General features: G+C 30.2%; 2 protein-coding genes, 2 long non-coding RNA genes, 1 other non-coding gene and 1 pseudogene across 5 annotated transcripts; 4 read left to right on the top strand and 2 right to left on the bottom strand.

Moving 5' to 3' along the window:
* Positions 1-3117: 3117 nt before the first annotated feature.
* On the bottom strand, positions 3118-4737 carry LOC112762809 (uncharacterized). Its single transcript, XM_025808645.1, has one exon. The coding sequence runs from the start codon at positions 4735-4737 to the stop codon at positions 3118-3120; it is 1620 nt and encodes a 539-aa protein (XP_025664430.1).
* Positions 4738-6108: 1371 nt separating this feature from the next.
* Positions 6109-8811, top strand: LOC140173060 (uncharacterized). Its single transcript, XR_011874972.1, has 3 exons — positions 6109-6654; positions 6760-6810; positions 7387-8811. It is a non-coding gene; the product is annotated as an uncharacterized lncRNA (long non-coding RNA).
* Positions 8812-9157: 346 nt separating this feature from the next.
* On the top strand, positions 9158-11755 carry LOC112762810 (phosphomevalonate kinase, peroxisomal-like; annotated as a pseudogene).
* A 2661-nt stretch (positions 11756-14416) lies between these two features.
* TRNAR-CCU (transfer RNA arginine (anticodon CCU)) lies at positions 14417-14489 on the top strand. The gene has a single exon. It is a non-coding gene; the product is annotated as a tRNA-Arg (tRNA).
* A 174-nt stretch (positions 14490-14663) lies between these two features.
* LOC112766267 (laccase-4) lies at positions 14664-18822 on the bottom strand. The gene is made up of 6 exons (XM_025812175.3): positions 18628-18822; positions 17658-17809; positions 17288-17532; positions 17050-17178; positions 15801-16718; positions 14664-15084 (listed from the first exon to the last, which is right to left on the bottom strand). The coding sequence occupies exons 1-6, from the start codon at positions 18739-18741 to the stop codon at positions 14954-14956; spliced, it is 1689 nt and encodes a 562-aa protein (XP_025667960.1). The 5' UTR covers positions 18742-18822; the 3' UTR covers positions 14664-14953.
* Positions 16595-17932, top strand: LOC140180882 (uncharacterized). Its single transcript, XR_011874973.1, has 3 exons — positions 16595-16731; positions 17315-17539; positions 17647-17932. It is a non-coding gene; the product is annotated as an uncharacterized lncRNA (long non-coding RNA).
* Positions 18823-19538: the final 716 nt, after the last annotated feature.

Genomic DNA, 19538 nt, shown 5'->3' on the forward strand with positions numbered 1-19538 from the left:
AAATTGGATAATTAATATGTATTTGGTTGCTTGGTGATCACATAGATAATTGAGTAGTTGAGTTGCAAATTAATTCTACAGTGTGCATTTAATTTTTTCTCATTTCTTAATAAAAGCAGAAATTAACAGAAATAAGTAATAATATATAATAAAAAAAGATTTTGCATATGAATAGATAATAATCTATTGTTACAAAACAAATTATAATTGTAAAATTTTAAATCTTCACATATTGCAAATCATGGAGATCAACCACAATATAATGGCCACTTTTTCCTATTTTTGACCATGATATAAGTTCTCCTTTTCCAGTCAAGAGTCTAATAACATCTAATTAAAAAAACGAATTAAAAGCATGAAATTAAAGACAAATAAATGAACAACACAATAATAATAATAATAATACAAATTAACTACGTACCAAATAAGTTAGCCTTTTCATTTGTTTGTCTCAATATATCAGCATGTGATCGAGAAAATTGAAATGATTGTCAGGAATGTTACGATCATCGATCGTATACGTGACTCCTTCTTAAAAGTTATTCTACACACATGTGCAGTCGGAAGATAAATTCTGTTTGATTCCTCAATCAGAAAATTTTGAGAAGACACAAACCTTCCCCTTGATTAAATCATTCTCAAATATCTTTGTCAAATAATTTTTGTTTGAACAATGAATTTTATCACACTGTAAAACAAATTAAAAATGAAGACCATTAGCACTTATAACTCTATTAAATCACTTGAAGAAATCATAGAGGATAATCAACCTACCTTATCATCCATGAGAACCATTTTTAGGTAAGCTATCTTACTCTTGTCAAATTTGGATGAGACTTTCCATAACCTTATAATCCTTGCCTTTATTTTTCAAACCTTTTCATTACATAATCTATTATAGGTAATAATACTGTTGATAGAATCATAGCTTGTAGCCATTAGGTATTAAAAATAATAAAGAGAAAAAAAAAATATGAATGAGGTACGAATTTTCAAAAATTGACTATTACGACTTATATATATATATATATATATATATATATATATATATATATATATAGATTTTTAATGAAAATATTTGCTACAATTAGAAAAAAAATTATATAAATAGAGACACCTATATATATATATATGTTATTCACATTAATTATATGCCAAATTTTTTGAAAGAAATAAAAGAGGAGATATATAAATATGTATAATATTAATGCTATATATGAAGCAGGTTTAAATTGTTATAATTATAGAGACTTACTATAATTATATCAAATTTAATTATGACTATAAATAAATAAAATAGATAACGATCAATATTATTTTTTTTATATTCAAAATATACTGTAAAGATAAAAAATAAAATCACTAATGATTAAAAATTTGAGTGAAAACAAAACTCGATAATAAAAATTAAATTTGTTAACTAATTAATTTTATGTCCATATTATTATTATTATTATTATTATTATTATTATTATTATTATTATTATTATTATATACTGATTAAAATTATAAATATGTACTGATAAAATTATTACATATGAATGAGAATTAGAACTATATCAATTATATCAACTATATTAATTATTATTATTATTAGTATTATTATTATTATTATTATTATTATTATTATTATTGAATAATGATGATAATTTACGTGAGAATAACTTTTACCTATAAAATATCTAAAATTAAATAATATTCAAGTATAACTAGGTGACAATTATAATTCAAATTATTGCATATAAAGTCACGTGAATTATTATTATAATTGATATAATTGCTATATATATACTCTCAGTATTATCAATTATCAATTTAACTATATCAATCATATTCAAATTATTAGTCAATAATTTTAATGCAAATTCTTGCTATAATTAAGTTATTCTTATGTTATTATCTTGTATTAATCGTTATAATTAATTCAATAGAGATATTTATTCAATATATATGTTATTTATATTAATTATATGTCAATATTTTTAAGAAAGAATTAAAAAAAAGATATATAAATATATAATATTATTACTGTATAAAAAATAGATATAAATATATATATAATGTATTATTAAAAAAATAAAGCCTATATATAAGAATAACGAAAAACTCAAGTAAGAATTTATTGTTGGTTTTTATGGTTTCTATTACGTTTAATGAAAATTGAGCTGTCTAAAAAGTAAATATTGAAGTGATTACTATATCATTTTGTTATTAAGGTAATTACTTATTATTAAGGTAATTTATTATATAGATTTTAGTAAAACAAAAATAAATATGTAAATTACTTGTTATTAAAGTAATTTTTTATTATATATAATAATTACACATATATTAATTTTGTTAAAATTATATAATTTTGTTATATCATGATTAGAATTATTATCTTCTATCATGATTAGAGAAATCTCGGACAATGAATAAGAATATTATACTTGATATACACACAGTGGCGGAACCAGAAATTTCATAAGAGGGGCCAATTAAATATAAAATATAACAAAAAATTAACAAAATATGATTTGTAGCATATATATCAAAAAAGTAATTATATTATATAAAAGTTAATGTTCAACTACATACTTTAAGATTTTGACATTTTTAAACTTGCTCGACGATGTTTCATGGAACTAAAATCATCAATTATCATCTCTGAAGTAAATTTTGAAGCAATTTCCTTTTCAATATATACAATCATACAATCTGCTAAAAATTCATCTTTCATCTTGTTTCGAAACCTTGTCTTAATAATCTTCATAGCTGAAAAGGCCCGTTCAGTTGTTGCTGTTGTCACAGGGAGAGTCAAAACAAGACGAATTAATCTATCTATTAAAGGATATATATTTGATTTTCCTGTCTCTGTCAATTTTTGACACAATTCAGCAAGAGTAGACAAATTCTGAAAATCTGGAGCTTTAACCACATCAAGTTCATAATGTTGTAACTCATAATCCAATTGAATCTTTTCTTGCTCAGAAAAATCTAAAGATAGAAATTCTTTGCAAGATTGCATATGTTGCAAACACTGAATAACTTGAAAGCATCTTTAGGATCTAAAGATGTACTCAATATGAGGAGCTCGGTTGCTTGCTCACTAAATCTACTATTTAGCTCTTTCAATTAAAAATCTATCACGCTAGTAAAAATGTCAACACGATAGTGGTGTTCAACAGTGACAACATCCTTTTTACGACGAGACCGAATTATGTCACTAAAAGAAGCACCCATATCAAGTATCTGAATAGCATGATCATTGCAGAAAGAACCAACTTTCTCCAAAAGTGCTCCCCAACTACTATCTCTTAACTGTTGAATCAATGACTTTGTACTAGAAACCAGATGCATAGCATTCAAAATGTCTTGAGATTTTTGTTGCAATACTTGACAAAGTTTATCAGTGATTCCCATGATTTCTTTCATCATATGTAAAATGAAAACAAAATCAAATGATAATAAAGATTTAAGAGCATAAGTAGCATCACCACGTTGAGAATATGTAGATCCATTAGTAGCCAAATCTTCCAGAACTGAAGTTGTTGCTCCAAACATACGTAAAAGGATACAAATTGAGTTGAAGTGAGAGCTCCACCTAGTATCTCCTGATCTTTTTAATGTGCCAATTCGATTTGCTCCCCTTCCTGTTTCAATTTGATTAGTTGCAACTAAATGAGAAATTTCAGTTGCATAAGCAGATCGTAATTCATCATTGCATTTGCAAGAGCACACAACATTGATAATATTACTCAAACTTTGGAAAAAAGCATGAACATCAACAACTTCTTTAGCCGCGGCAACAAGAGCTAGCTGTAATTGATGAGCAAAGCAATGAATATAATATGCATAAGGACATTCTTGAATAATTAAAGCTTGTAACCCTTTCCACTCTCCACGCATATTACTAGCTCCGTCATACCCTTGACCTCGAACATTTTGAATGTTGAGATTGTGATGAGATAATGCAGAATAAATCTCTTGTTTTAGAGTAGCAGAAGTAGTATCTTTGACATGAACAACATCTATTAGCCTTTCTTTGACAAATTCATGCTTATCAACAAATCTAACAACAAGTGCCATTTGTTCTCTTCTAGATTCATCTCTAGCTTCATCAACAATCAAACAAAATTTTGCATTACCAATCTCATTGCGAATTTCATTTTGCACCTTTCTAGCAAAAACATGTAGAATTTCCTTTTGAATAGAAGGTGATGTGTATATTGCATTTTGAGGAGCATTATCCAAAACAACTGCATCCACTTCTTTATTGTAAGAAGCTAATAATTTTAACATTTCAAGAAAATTTCCTCGATTCTGAAACTCATGACTCTCGTCATGTCCCCTAAAAGCACAAGCTTGAAACGTTAACCATCTGACAGTATCAATAGAGGCTTTAAGACGCAATCTATTGCTTAAAACTTGTGAGTTTTGCTTAGCCAATACTTTGTCAATGTGACATAATTGATTAAGCAAATCTTTACAAGACTTAACAGCAATATTATGAGGAGAATTAAGAGATTTACTCACATGAGATAAAGATGCACAATCCTTTCCATTATTCACTTTTTTCCAATTGCGAAATCCTCCTGATGTGAATGGACTTGATTTTCTAGAAAATAAATAGCATGGAAGACAAAATGCAGCATCCACTTCTGGCGAATATTCTAGCCAAGAAAAACTCTTAAACCAATGAGCTTTGAAACGACGAGGATGACTTTCTAGACCAGAAAGAGGGTACTCATCCATAATAAATTGATATGGTCCAAACTTTATGTATGCTCTACGGATTTCATCTTGTTGATTGATAGGATAATTTCAAATTTGCGGACGCTTTCCGGGATCATGCATCAATGTATCAATATTAACTTGATCTATTTCAGTTCTTGTTATTTTGGAAGCAGGGGGTTGAATATCTTGCTCAACAAGTTGTGTCACAGGTTGTTCAATAATATTTTGAACATTATTCAAAGAATCTGAAGCTGAATTTTGTTTATCATATATTCTCTCTTTTCTCTTGAAAAATGAGTGAATTGTTTTCATCTTTGACATTTTTAACTTGAACTATCTAACAAAAAAAACAAAAATAATTGCATATATATTATTTTCTTTTAAAAAAATAGTAAACCTATTGAGCAATAACAAATAATTTTAGAAACACAAATATATAATAACCAAAAATAAAGTTATTGAATTACCTGATTATTTTTTTATTCCAAGTCTCACCCAAAAATAATTCTATTGAGTTTTGCCCTCACTTCAATCTTTGAACACTGTCCATTATAAAAAAATAAATTAATTATTTTAAATAAATAATATAAATAATACTTGACATTGTTATTAACTTAAAAAAATTGAAATATACCTTTTTGAATCTTTGTTGTGCATTCAATGGTTAATATTTTGCTGTTCACTTCTCTTCAATGATTTTTCTTCATATGTCTTGTTTTGGTATGGAAAGAAAATTAGAATGAGAAGAGTAGAAGACCAAAAATTTAGAAACCACTAAAAGAGAGAGAAAAGTGGCGCTGCCTCTGATGGTTTGAAACAAATATTTGAAAAATGTACTAGTGTTACTTTAATTAATAGTATGAGTTTGGGCTAGTATAATAAAACCATTTTTATTAATTATTAGAATGAGCTATTTGTTAACAAGAGCAACAATAATTCAAATATCTAATACATAGTGCAGTTTTTAATTATTTTAATTTATAAAATTTTGTAACTTATATTTTTTTCAATATTATATATAAAAATAAATTTAATATTATTAATTATTACTATTTACTATTTTTTTTAAATTTTGGGGGGATTACTACTAGAAAACTAGTTATTACAGACGGATATTTCCGACGGATTTTATCCCACAGAAATATAAAAAAAATTTCAGAGGGTTTTTTATCGGAAAATAAAAAAAATGGATTAGCATAAATTATAGACAGAAAAAAAAATCCGTCGATAATTCCATCGAAAAAATTAATTTTTTTCCGTGAAAAATGGTTACAGACGGAAAATCCGTCTATAATTAAATAGACAAAACGGTGCGTTTTGTTAAATTATTACCGATTGTAATTTAAATTTTCCGTCGGTAAATATTGAGATAACTGAAATCTTATCTCTATCCACTCGATCCATTTACACTCTACCCATGTCAAATGAGCTTCTTCCTCTCTCCGTCACCGAGTTGCTTCTTCTCTCCATCACACCAGCTTCTTCCGCCGCTGTCGCTGCCGCTGGCGTCACAGATCTCTCTCCGTCGTACCATGCGTCGCACGGGCTCCCTCCGCCGCCGCATCCAACCCTAACCCCAGAGCTTCGTCGCGCCTCCAACCCTAATTCCAGAACTTCGTCGCGCTTCCAACCCCTTCTTCGCCGCTCCCTCCATCGACGCTCCCTCCGTCTCAAAGCCTCCGTCGTGCTCACTCTCTCGTAAGCCTTCAAACGTCGCTCCTTCCTCCATGGCTGAAACCCGTAACGCTCTGTTTTTCCTCCTACGTCGCCGGTCTCTGTCTCCTCCTGCGTGTGGCTATGCTGAAGCTCCATGGGAAGGATATACAACGGATTCCATGGGTGAAGCTTTACCACAGCTACAGAAGTACCGCGAGACTCGATTGAAGCAGTACAAGAACTACGAGAACCTCTCGTTCTCGTGAGGATCTCGACAAGGTGAACACCTCAGCTGCTTCACGCTTTCACTTCTGATTCAGATGAAATTATGAATACTAATTCTAATTCATTTTTAAACTCCCTGTTTATTTATTTATTTGGCAGGAGTGTTTGGAAGTGCAGAAGGAGAGGGCCTTCTGTATTGGCACCACTTGGGTAATGATCACCACATGTTTGATACAATGACTGTGATGTCTTTTACCTTCATTTTTATCCCTTTGTTCTACGATACATCACATTACAAGAATGTGTTTTTTTTATCCCTTTAGTTTTTCTATAAATTACTTATCTTCATATTCAGTGATGTGCAGATTCTCCTTACATGGAAAGGGTACTTTGTACTGTTCAATTTGTGTGTTTGTTCTATAACTTGAAAGCTTATGGTTACTTCTTAATGACGGTGTTTCTGTTTATTTGGTTGTTTGACTTGTATTAGTTTCAGATTAGTTTTCCTTTTGCTGATATATATGTCTGCCACTAACCTCTCTTTTTAATTTAGATCTACAACTGCAGTTGTCCTGAGGTGAGAAGAAAGTATCAGTTTAGAAAATTAGATAAACCAATGCTCAAGAGTAAGACTAGATAAACACGATAGAAAATTAGAATATGCTTTTAATGCAGTTTATCTATCCCCTTTTGTCTTTTTTATTTTGGGGGAAAATTGTTATTTCAAAACTTTCTGTTGGTTTGTTGTTTCTGATCCTGAGATTCTTATTGTTTGTGTGATCCTAGAAATCATCTTTTGGATCGATTCGAGTGGTGTATATGGCGAAGCAAAGTGTTTATCCTAATAAGGAACATGAAGGGATTGCTCACAATTCTTCAGGGCCCTGGTGGAGTCTCTTTGGATCTCAATATGGGGAATCTTGTGGCCAAATGAAACCCTTTTCACTGGAGATTCCTAACTATGTTGATCAAATTGCCACCGACAAGCAATCGGCGAGAGGAGCTGAAAACATATCTGGGAAAGGACATACAACTCAGTTTACCATCTTTCCAGGTATTTCAATTGTGTTCTAAACCAAACTGTGAATAGTTAATTGATAAATGAATATATAAAGCTGTGTATAGTTTGGGAAACCAAAGATAAATTAGAGAATATTCTTTTCTATTAAGCCGTGGATGGTTAGAAAGTACTTTGGAGTGCATCTTTTCTAAGGTCACATGGTTAGATAGCTCTGATATGAGGACCTTTTTTGTTGTTAAGTTAAATTATTTGTTAAGGCATTGGTGAAGCTTCTTGTTATGAATGGCGGGTCACAATTAATGCAAGGAAATGGATTTTTCATTTGAAATCTGAAGACTTTAAGATAACCTTTCAAGAGGGTTTACTGATATCAAAGTGAAATCGTGTTCTGCTTAGTGACTTGTATTTAAATTGTTGTGACACTACTGCAAAGGAATTGAATAAACAGACATGCAAGAGGTTATATGCAGAACCATGTTATGAATTCGGCTCACCAAGCTCTTGATGCCTGATTCTATTTCCATTGCTTATTTCATCAAACAGTTCATAACATCCATTTTCAATTATTACTTCCTTTTCCAAAAACAATAAAAAAGCAAAAATAAGCTAAATTTTTTCATGAGGTATTAAATTTGGTATCTGTAGTTCAAGATCTGATCTAGCTATAAAGTTTTATGATAAACAAATTAGGAGTTTGTCATCAAAATTAGCGATCCCATCCGATGAGTGTTCTTTCAAATATGACTCACCAACCATAGAAAACAGAATCAATCTTGCTGCTTGCTTAGTCGTCTTTTAGTTATGCTATATATATAGTTTAATTATTTTATATGCATAATTAATACTGCATGGCTTTGTGTGTTAACCAAAGACTAAAATAAAATGCTTTGAATCATAGAAACCTGATGAAGCATATGGACCAGCATGGAATTCTTTGGTTTGCAAGGACTTTAATTTGGATCCTGCATTACACATTTGATTTATATGAGTGTTTTATATTCTTCTATTTCTAGGAAAAATACAAGATTATTTATTAAAGGAGCATATAAAAACAATGACTATGATGCTTCTCCAAGATTATTTATGGTTGTTCCATTTATCTCAGTTACCTTTGAGAATATGTAGTGGTTGTTGAAGTACATAACAACTAGCATAAGGTTAATTTATCATGATATGTGTAACTGGTTTAACTCATCCGCATTGATTAAAAAGGAAGTGATAATCTGCAGCCTAAGGACTAAAATGCAACAAACTAATTGCCATTTAAACCTCAGGATGCAGATTAGCTAATCCTTAACCAATAATAATTCACACTATATACTCCCACTGATATAAACAAATGGAAGAAGCTAAGAAACAATGTAAAAGAAGAAAATAAATGTTCGTAGTATTTGGCTCTATGTAGTATGGATTGTGTTGCACTGTTGCTAGGCTGCTAGCCATGCTTTATAGTCATTTGCTGTTTTTTAATATAATATATATATATATATATATATATATATATATATATATATATATATATATATTATGTGTGCAATGATTTCTACCATTAGATGTGTTTAACACTTGATTTAAGGGTTGAATGATGTGTGCTAGCTTAGTGTACAGAACAGAATGAGCATGAGTGAAGTTTTGATGTTGCAAAACTTGTGTAGATTGAGAGACGTGGACTCCCTTTGACACCGGAGTCATTGGCGAGTATTCCGCCTTTTGCATCCATAACATTCAATACTGATGATGGTAATGGTGGAGATTGCAAGCCTGAAGTAGCTAAGACTGGTTTGGGCTCATCTGCTGCTATGACAACTGCTGTAGTTGGTGCTTTACTTCATTACCTTGGGTAGCGTTTGTTTCGGAGACAGGACACAGAGACATGGACAGCACATCTTTAAAAAGCGTTTGGAAGCAAAGACATGGACACTGAACATATTGTCTCCGGGACAGTTTTTTATACTTTTGTGTCCACTCTTTTACGAAGGACAATGATGGACACGGGATTTGGAAGAGGGACACGGACTGTTTTTATGAATTTTTTTCTTTTTTGTCCATGGTGCTATTTTTTATTATTCCACTGTTACTCCTTCTTATTTTTCTTATTTTGCGTTGTTCTCAGAAAGTACTTTTTTTTTTTTCTCCATGCTCTTTTTCTATTTCTATGTTTTCCTTCTTTCTATTTTTTTTCTTTAGGTACTTTCTCTTTTTTATAGAAATTTTTATTGGACTGGCTAGTTTCTTTTTTCTTATCATTCTTACTTCAACATCATTTTAACCTTATATTATATTATTTGATTTGTAATAAAAATAATAACAAAAATAATTAGTTTTGAGACTTTTAAAAGATAAATATTATAAAGATAAAATTGATATTTTAAAATGTTAAAAAATAATTTATAAATTGTAATTGATTTTATATAATTTAAAGAAAAATTAATTTTTTGAAAAGAAAAATAAAATTTTAGATAAAAAAAATTAGTTTTCTAAATAAAAATAAATTTTTATGTGCAAAAATTAATTTTTTTTCCATGTAAAAATGGATTTTTTTGTAAAAGTGATTTTGTATTTAAAATTAATTTGGCTTATTAATCTAAATGAAAATTTTTATTAATCAAACTCAGATTTATTTTTTTTCTTAATATTAATCATATGTATTCTTACATATTAATAATAAATTTAAAAAAAATAATTATATTTATAAATTTTATTTTAATATAAATACTATTATATAATTTTTTATTAAAATTTTTGACTGCTTCAAATATTTTTTTCAAGTTCCTACTGTCTGTACTCCTATGTACTCTCATTCTTTATTAAATTAGTTTATATTAAAAAATTTGGAATCACATGGCTATTTTGGTCATTTCATATAATATTTTAGTCTTGTCCATGTGTATCCAAACATAATACTGGACATTACATTAGTGTCATATCCATCGTATCCAAACACGATACACAAAACATAATTTTTAATATTTCTGTCCTATTGTCTTTGTTTTAGTGTCCTGTTCTGTCGTGTCTCTACAAACAAACACTACCTTGGTGTCATAAAGCTTTCCTCTTCTAAAGATCAACAGGATAGGAAGGATTACACAGATATTGATTTGTTGCATAAAATAGCTCAAACTGCTCATTGTATTGCCCAAGGAAAAGTTGGCAGTGGGTTTGATGTTAGTTCAGCTGTGTATGGCAGTCAACGTTATGTGCGGTTTTCACCGGAAGAAATGTTTTCACCGGAAGTGATTTCTTCCGTACAAGTATTCAGCACTTACCCTTTTAATGTGTCTTGTGTTTTAGGCAAAAAATGCTTTAATTATGTTGTTTTGCTGACATTGCAGGTTGCAGCACAAGCATTGCCTGCACCAGAAGTTATCAGTGACATTCTGAATGGAAACTGGGACCATGAGAGGACTGAGTTCTCTATACCACCTTTGATGACTCTGGTAAGCAATTTAAATCTCTTATACCCCCACATTTTCCTTTTACTTCAGGTTGAATGACTTTCTTATCAGAAGAATATGAAGTCTATTGGTTAATATTCTGACTATATATTGTTTTTTTAGTTACTAGGAGAACCAGGAACTGGTGGTTCATCTACGCCATCAATGGTTGGTGCTGTAAAAAAATGGCAAAAGTTTGACCCTCAGAAATCCATGGACACATGGAGAAGATTGTCACATGGGTGAGGCTGCAGGTGTTCCTGTAAGTTCCTTTCATTGATTTGGCACTTATTATTAGGCTTCTTCTGGTTGGATGATGTTGATTATAAATTATATCTGCTGGTAGAATATCACTACTCTTTCCTTGCAATTCATGCAGATTGAACCAAAATCACAAACAAAACTTTTAGATGCTACACTAAACTTGGAAGGAGTGTTGTTGGCTGGAGTTCCAGGAGCAGGAGGATTTGATGCTGTCTTTGCTGTTACTTTGGGAGATTCAAGCAGCAATGTGACAAAAACATGGAGCTCACTAAATGTTCTTGCCCTTCTGGTTAAAGAAGATCCTTGTGGCGTTTCTTTAAAAAGTGCTGACCCTAGAACAAATGAAATCATTTCAGCTGTATCTTCAATTTATATTGAATAATTTATTGTAAATATTGTTTATTTTTAATACGATGAATTTGTTTATTTTTTGAAATATTATAAATATTCGAATATAAATTAGATAAAAATTTGTATTAAATTTATATTTATTTTGTATGAAAACAAGTTAATTTTGTAATTAGAAAAAATAAAAAAAAATTATTTTACCTTACAGACGGATTTACAGACAAATTTTCTGTCTATAATCATGATTTTCCAAAGTTTAAATTACAGACGGAAAATCTGTCAGAAAATCCGTTTGTAATTACAGACGAAAAATCCGTCTGAAAATCTATCTGTAATTACAGATGGAAAATTCGTCTGAAAATTCGCCTGTAATTACAGACGAAAAATCTGTCTGAAAATTCGTCTGTAATTACAGACGAAAAATCCGTCTGTAAGTTTGTCGCCTTCAGGAAATGGAGGGAGAATTTACAGAGGGAAAATCCGTCGGTAACTAGTAAAAATCCGTCGGTAATTTTCCGACGGAAAAAAAATTCGTCGGTAAATAATTTCTGACGAGACTTTTACAGAGGGATAATCCGTCGGTAATTTCGTCGGTAACCAAAAATCCGTTTGTAATAAAGACTAAATCTGTCTGTAAATCTGTCTGTATTTATCTATTTTCTAGTTGTGACCATGGCCACCTTAGGCCCCCCTAGATCCACCACTGTATACACAGATTGAAATAGAAATATATGTATTGAAATTTAGAAATATAAATTCTATTATATCTTTCTAAACAAACCTAAACAACTCTACACTAATAACACGTGCCATGTCGTATTTTTTCAAGACTTATATTTAGGAACATATAGAATTTTAACAATAATACACGGATAATTGAAATAGTTTATATACAGGTTTTTCAAGTTATTATTATTATTATTATTATTATTATTATTATTATTGGATAATGAATAAGAATTAGAATTATATCAATATTTTAAAATTAATATAATTAAAATAACTAAAAATATTTAAAATCAATGTGCGTTATTAATATCATAAGATTTGATCATTTTATGATTAGAATCAAATATTCTTATCATGATTAGACCAGTGCCATTATCATATCATTATCATATATTATTATTATTATTATTATTATTATTATTATTATTATTATTATTATTATTATTATTAAATATATTTTTAATTGACAATTAATAACTAGTTTAATAATGCATTAAATATTGATTTGATATAATAAAAATTGGCAGAAATTTAGTTGGTAACGTAGCGAAATTGTTCTAATTAACATGTAGTCTACTTGTTTCTTAAATAATCTTTTTCCACTACACCATATCCGGCAAATAGCAGCAGATATTTATATTAAATATACTTATTTTTGAAAGTATTAATTATATATTAACCAAAAACTTTTGACTACCTATCATTCTTGTTAGAAGGTATAATGAATGCTACAACGGAGTCTCCTTCTAGAGACCGTAGCCTCATTTTTTTAAATTTTTTTTGTTTAATGAATATGAGAGATGAGATATAAGTATATAACATAACATATATCTATTAAATTGATTTTGACTTTATATATAAATTAATTGGTTGTTGTTAACTTGTTATTATTTGACTGAGACGTTTTCAACGTGTATGTAAGACTACTAAGACTAACCTAATTCTTTAACCTTCCGAGACTAAATTAAAGCTGATAAGACTATATACAAGTAATAAGAAAAGGTAGTTGCCAGTCAACTTCATGTTGGAGTAGTTCAGTATAAACCCATGCATGCATGTTGCATAATCATTTGTATATATACAATATTTATACTTATATCCTATATAATTTAATGATGTATTTATAATGGATCAAGTTTCTATCCTTGATCAATTCATGTTATGTTAACAATGCAAGAGTGAAGGAAATACGTACTATATCTAGAATACTCATCAAACAATCAATAAGTCTTGAAGAAAAGTCAAAATATCTCTATCATATACCTCCATTTCTCCATTCTCTTTCTTTTTCTCCCACTTCCAACTTTTCTAGAAGAACTACTGTTGATTATTTAATGAATTCTAGTTGTATATAAATAATACTGCCTTAGTACTTAATTCCCACAATTAACTTTTTATGTTTATATTACTATAATTTAGGTTTAATTTGTATAGTTGCTGAATTCATATACATGTTTCTTTTTTTTTTTTGGTATTTAATTCATATACATGTTTCTGATTGGAGATTAAATTATCCTTCTGTTTCGGCCTGGCACTCGGGTTTCCAAAACTGGCCAAACGATAGCCTGATTCCTAGGCCAAAAAATTAGGCCTGGTACTCCGTATGTTCCAAATTAGGCCAAAAAATCAAAGATCGGTAACTAATATTCAAATTTAAATAATTCTCTTATCTTAGCTAATAAAAAAAGATAAAATAACAATACAAGCTATATAAAGGGACATTATACATTCATAATTCTTATTTATATCTGTTAGATTCATTTTGATTTGAACGTCAGAGTATTTTTGTAGGTACCATTCATGATATTCAAAGGTCTAATCGTGTCGTCATCAAGGCCGACGAGTCCCAGTCCTCCCATCAACATGTATAACGAAGTCTTATACACCTTCCATTTAAATCTTTTTCAAACTTCATTTAGTTGGGTGTTCATTGATAAGAGATTCATATAGTATGTATGGGATCTTAGGTTGAAACCTATTAATAAAACAAATAAATAAATAAGCATAAGATTAATAGCTGGCGCCTGTAGCTCAGTGGATAGAGCGTCTGTTTCCTAAGCAGAAGGTCGTAGGTTCGACCCCTACCTGGCGCGCATTCTTTCTTATTTTTTTTTTCTGCTCTAAAACTTTTCTATAAACTGAAGAAACTCCCATCACCAACCAAGCTAATAGGTCAATACATTAACTTATACCCTACTTTGATTTCAAATGGTTATTCATTAGATTAGATATTTTCATATGGGTATACACATGTAGGGCAAGGATATATCGAAGAAGACTATTATATTATCAATACCAATTTTAATTCTTAACAAGTACATACAGTTTTTTTATGCACTCGAAAATTACATTGTATATATCCTAAACTTGACTAAAAAAAGAAAAAAAAAAAAAGAAACGTATGAATTTTGCTATCTAAAAGCAATATATTTTTTTATTGATTTGTGCTAAAAATAAAATAGAAGTTCACCAACTGCCACAAATAAAACAAGCTTGATGATATCTATCCTTTAAGGCCATGATATCAGCATATGATTGTCTCTTTGTATATGAAGCTTTAGCATTTTGGAAGATCAGGAGGAGGTGGAAGCAGTGACTCGTTGGGTCCTTCTCCATTGTCTACCACGAATGCCATCTTAAGTCCCCAGGTTGTGTGTACTTCCAAGTGGCAATGAAGGAACCAAACCCCTTCAAAATTCACACAATATTGTATCCAACAACAATTAATTAGCCAAAACAATCTAAATAGACCTAGCTACCATGTTGATTATATTTTTGAGTGTTTAATTTGTACACTGTTAAGTGTCACTTGAAAATGCATAATAAATTAAACTATTTCATCTCAGTTGCACAACTATAAACTAAGCATAACAATGTAACGGTTTCAATTTTTTTCATTTATTAAATTGTGGGATAATTGACCTTTTTCTAAAAAATGGTTTAGAAATGAGCCAAACAATTAGATGTGGCAATGCATTCGATAGAATAAGGTTTAAACTCAATTTAACTTGAACCCACTCTAAATCTCTCAATCTGATTTTATCCAACTTGATTCATAAAACAAATTTATTTTCACTAAGACACGATATTTAATTTTTTTATATTTTATCATATCTTTATTTATGTACTAATAACAAATTAAGTTATTAGTTTGATTGCACTAAATATTTCTATAAAAGATTAGAATTTTAGTTTAATTATCTGATTGTTTGTTATATGTATATTTATTTTATCAACATACACATTATATATTAAAAGTGTGAATTGGACAAATAAAATTGGCCTAACACCCAAACCGACCCTATCTTACTCGTTGCGGATGTAATTGCCAAATTCTGCAAAAATACTATTTGTACACTAAAATTAGGAAAAAATGAGAAAAAGAGAAAGTAAATTGTTGGTACCTGGATTATCTGCCCTGAATCTTATTGCAGCCCATCCAGCATTTGGTACCCCAATTGTGTTCCTCTCAACAGGGTCAACAAGATTAAAGGTCAAGGGATCCTTCTCCGGGTCAAAGTTCCCTAGCCCTTGTCCAACAACAAAGAAATTGTAGCCATGCAAATGAAAGGGATGGTTCTCAGGTGCTATCATTGCAGTTCCTTGTAGCACAAGCTGAACACTTGAATTGAATTTCACCCTATACAATTTTGTTCCATTGTTGCTCTGAAGATTAGTTGGTTGAACCCCAGTATAATCAAAAACCATAGGTGGTCTTGGTGGAAAATCCTCAGTGAAAACACCAGGGATGTTATAGTAATTTGCTTCAAGGAGTGAAGTTGTTGGCATCACAAATGTAATATTGTTAATTGCAGATGCAATCCTTATCCCCTGAAGGCATGTATCACAAGGGTTAACCCCAACAGTTATTGCAAAGAAAAGGTCATGGTCTATGGTTAATGGAACTCTTGCAGGGTAGGTGTTTGTGTTAATGCTTCTTAGAGAATCAATGAATCTGAATGTTACTTCAGTTGCATTCACAGCTGGAATAGTGCTTAACATTGTTTTGGAGTATGGTGGTGTCCCTTTGTAGCGAAGCGTCGCCGTCGCCGTCAAGTTGTCGAAGCCAATTGGTGCATCCATGAATGGTGTTATTGCAATTAAGTACTTTCCAACAGGTTGGTTTGCGGTTAAAAGGACATTGGTGGTTTGGCCTGGACTCAAGAATATAGTGTCAATCTCAAAGGGCTTAACATAGGACGCATCTGCTTCAACCACTGTTAATTTATGGCCAGCAATTTTGAAGAACAGTTCATCGTTCAAAGCTGCATTCACTATGCGGAGTAGATAGGTCTTGCCACTTTCAACATGCAGAGTATATCCTGCAAATTAAAGGTTGGTAATAATATTTTACTGATGATTATTCAATTTTCAAATGTTATTATAACTTTGGAGCAATAATGTTAGAAGTCCATAACATACACTTGGATGATTATATAAAAAATTCCCAACCATGTTACATGTATAGCTCTACATCAAAATCGGTTATCAGTATAAAATATTAAATTACACATTAAAAATAAATTAAATTACACATATATTTATACGTAAATATATAATACCTGATTTTTAATATACACGTATTATTTTTTAAAAAAAATTATATTGATGATTCATAAAAAATTTGTAAATTAAATCCTAATTCATATATACCCTGGAAAATGCAACCGGCAACTGGTCCTGGATGGCCATTGATGGTGTGTGCATCTGATATGTTTGGTGGTCCACCGGATTTTGTGGCCTCATCAACCACTGCTTCGACATCCGATTTCCACCATTCACCTACACTCCACAAAAGAGTATATAGTATAAAAAGTATCGATAAGATAATTCAATACAAAGTAGCATAATACACAAGTTTTGGAGTCAAATGAAAAACATTAAAAGTTACCTAAAACAATTATCTTTTCATCGTCAGGTTTAGGAAATGGATAGGGAATGCCCCTTTTAGGCAAAATGACAATAGCACCATGCACTGTAGCCCTTAGCCAAGTGATATGTGCATGCCACCAAAGTGTTCCTCTTTGATCTGTGATGGTAAAGTTGTAAATATAGCTCTGCCCTGGCTGAATTGGACATTGTGTTACATATGCTGGTCCATCATACCAACCACTTCGAAACTGTTTGATTCCATGCCTATATGGTAAGTCCAAAAATAAATCATCTAGTCAAATTTTCTCTGTTTTTCTTATTATTTTATTTTCATCATATCACTATACAAGTTTTCTGAGTTCCTTGCAATTTGTGTAGTAATCTCTCACCAGTGGAGTGTAACATTGTAGGGAACATGATTTGTGACCCTTACAATGACAGTGTCATCCTCCCTTGCATGGATAGTTGGCCCCGGGAATTGTCCATTGACTGTCACAAATGATTTTGTTGAGCAAAGCTTTGTTGTGTTCTTCAACACCACCTGGCATCACCAACATAAATTCTTTGCCTTAAAGACATCAAGATTCCTAGTCACAAATGTGTCTCCATTTATCTTTACCTTTTCAACGGAGAATCTTAGTAATATACATGCCTATCTTAGTGATATACATGCCTACCCTATATTACGTATACACTAAAAATCAATCAGCAAATCAGTCACTCGTATAAAATATATATTAGAATATAAAATATATATTGAAAATGAGTTAAATACATATACAAATACATCATTGATTTAGTGACTAATTTTTTATGTATATATAATACTTTTTAGGAATAATTTATGATATTATGTCAACATAATAATATGATTTTAATTTGTATACACTTTGGGTGCTCAATTAGGTGCTGTCATACAAGGAAAATCAAAATCAGTTAACTTTAATAATTATTATCTCAAAAAATATTTTTATTTACATGGTAATGGTAATACATGATCAGATATTTAATGTAACAAAATTATATGACACTATATATAAACTTCAATAATGTTTAAATACCTTTGATATTTGAAGTTAATTTTTATCTCAAGTCACTTATCATGAGGCAACAAATTAAAATTGAGCATGGAAAATGTGTTCATACTAATTGGGTGCAAATTAAACAAGTAGGGAAAACTTTAGTATTTATTATTATCTTAAAAAGATATCACTTTTAGTTAAGTAGATGTCAATAAAAAAATACTATCGATGTAAGTGTATAGATACTAAACTTCAAAAGCCATGCATTTGAAGTTAATTTTTCTTCTCATGCATGCCATTTGTTATGAGGCTACAAGGCATGGGAAAACAAACTTACACTGAACTTGTAATGACGAACCAATGAGTGAACAAACGATGGAAAAAAAAGAGCCGCCATAAACATTATTGCTAGAAGGCGTGGCTCCATTTTCTTCATCATCATTACCACCATTCACCAATTAACTTTTCTATGTGCTCAAATTCTTCTAATGACACTTATATTATAGTCTCTCATTTATGAATTAATTAAAAATATGACCAGGTACCTTAGCATATATATAATAGAACAATGTTTTTTGATGCCATGTCATTTTACAAAAAGTAGGTGAGACTATAAATAATGCCGGCCACATGTATTATAATTTTATTAACCAAGCTTTCTTGCATACTACACAATGGAGCCCTCCCCATGATGTGTATGCATTTGTGCAATTTTCAGCTGACATAAAGCTTCTTATGAATTGAAAAATACTTCCCAGCTGAAAATATATATACTTTTTTTATTTTTTATTATTTTTCTCATTAGTTAGTGCCATTTGCATGTTTTTTTTTTTTTCCCCTTACCTCCAAATCACCTCTTTTTTGTATGTATTATTGGAAACTTATTAAGCTCTTCCAGAAGATTTACATATATATTGTTAATTATTACAGTGCTGGATTAAAGCTGTTTTGACAATGATCATTTCAAATTTAGTGAGAGGCCAGCAAATAAATGTCAATAGCAATGGAATTTTGTTGTTGAGATATGGTTTTCAGTTCATGCACTACTTCATGACCTTTTGTGGATAGCTTGTTCCTTTTAACTGCATATACAGCAACATATCAAATTTTCTCATTGCCCATTTGTAGTGCACTCAAAATTCTTTGATTTCTATTTTTTGTTGGCTATTATTCCTTTTCACCACCATAATGACACAAATAATAATCCTTCAGGAATCAATATGAAAATATATTATTTAATATTCATGA

This window comes from Arachis hypogaea, chromosome 17, assembly GCF_003086295.3.
Source record: "Arachis hypogaea cultivar Tifrunner chromosome 17, arahy.Tifrunner.gnm2.J5K5, whole genome shotgun sequence".
NCBI lineage: Eukaryota > Viridiplantae > Streptophyta > Magnoliopsida > Fabales > Fabaceae > Arachis > Arachis hypogaea.

What these genes read in the sequence shown, in the direction of transcription:
- LOC112762809 (XM_025808645.1), bottom strand. Translation starts at nt 4,737, where the DNA reads ATGGATGAGTACCCTCTTTCTGGTCTAGAAAGTCATCCTCGTCGTTTC.
- LOC112766267 (XM_025812175.3), bottom strand. Translation starts at nt 18,741, where the DNA reads ATGGTGGTAATGATGATGAAGAAAATGGAGCCACGCCTTCTAGCAATA. An exon ending in TTCGTCATTACAAGTTCAGT is followed by an intron (nt 17,810 to 18,627) that starts GTAAGTTTGTTT and finishes TGGTGATGCCAG; the next exon opens with GTGGTGTTGAAGAACACAAC. An exon ending in TGCCGGTTGCATTTTCCAGG is followed by an intron (nt 16,719 to 17,049) that starts GTATATATGAAT and finishes TTTAATTTGCAG; the next exon opens with GATATACTCTGCATGTTGAA.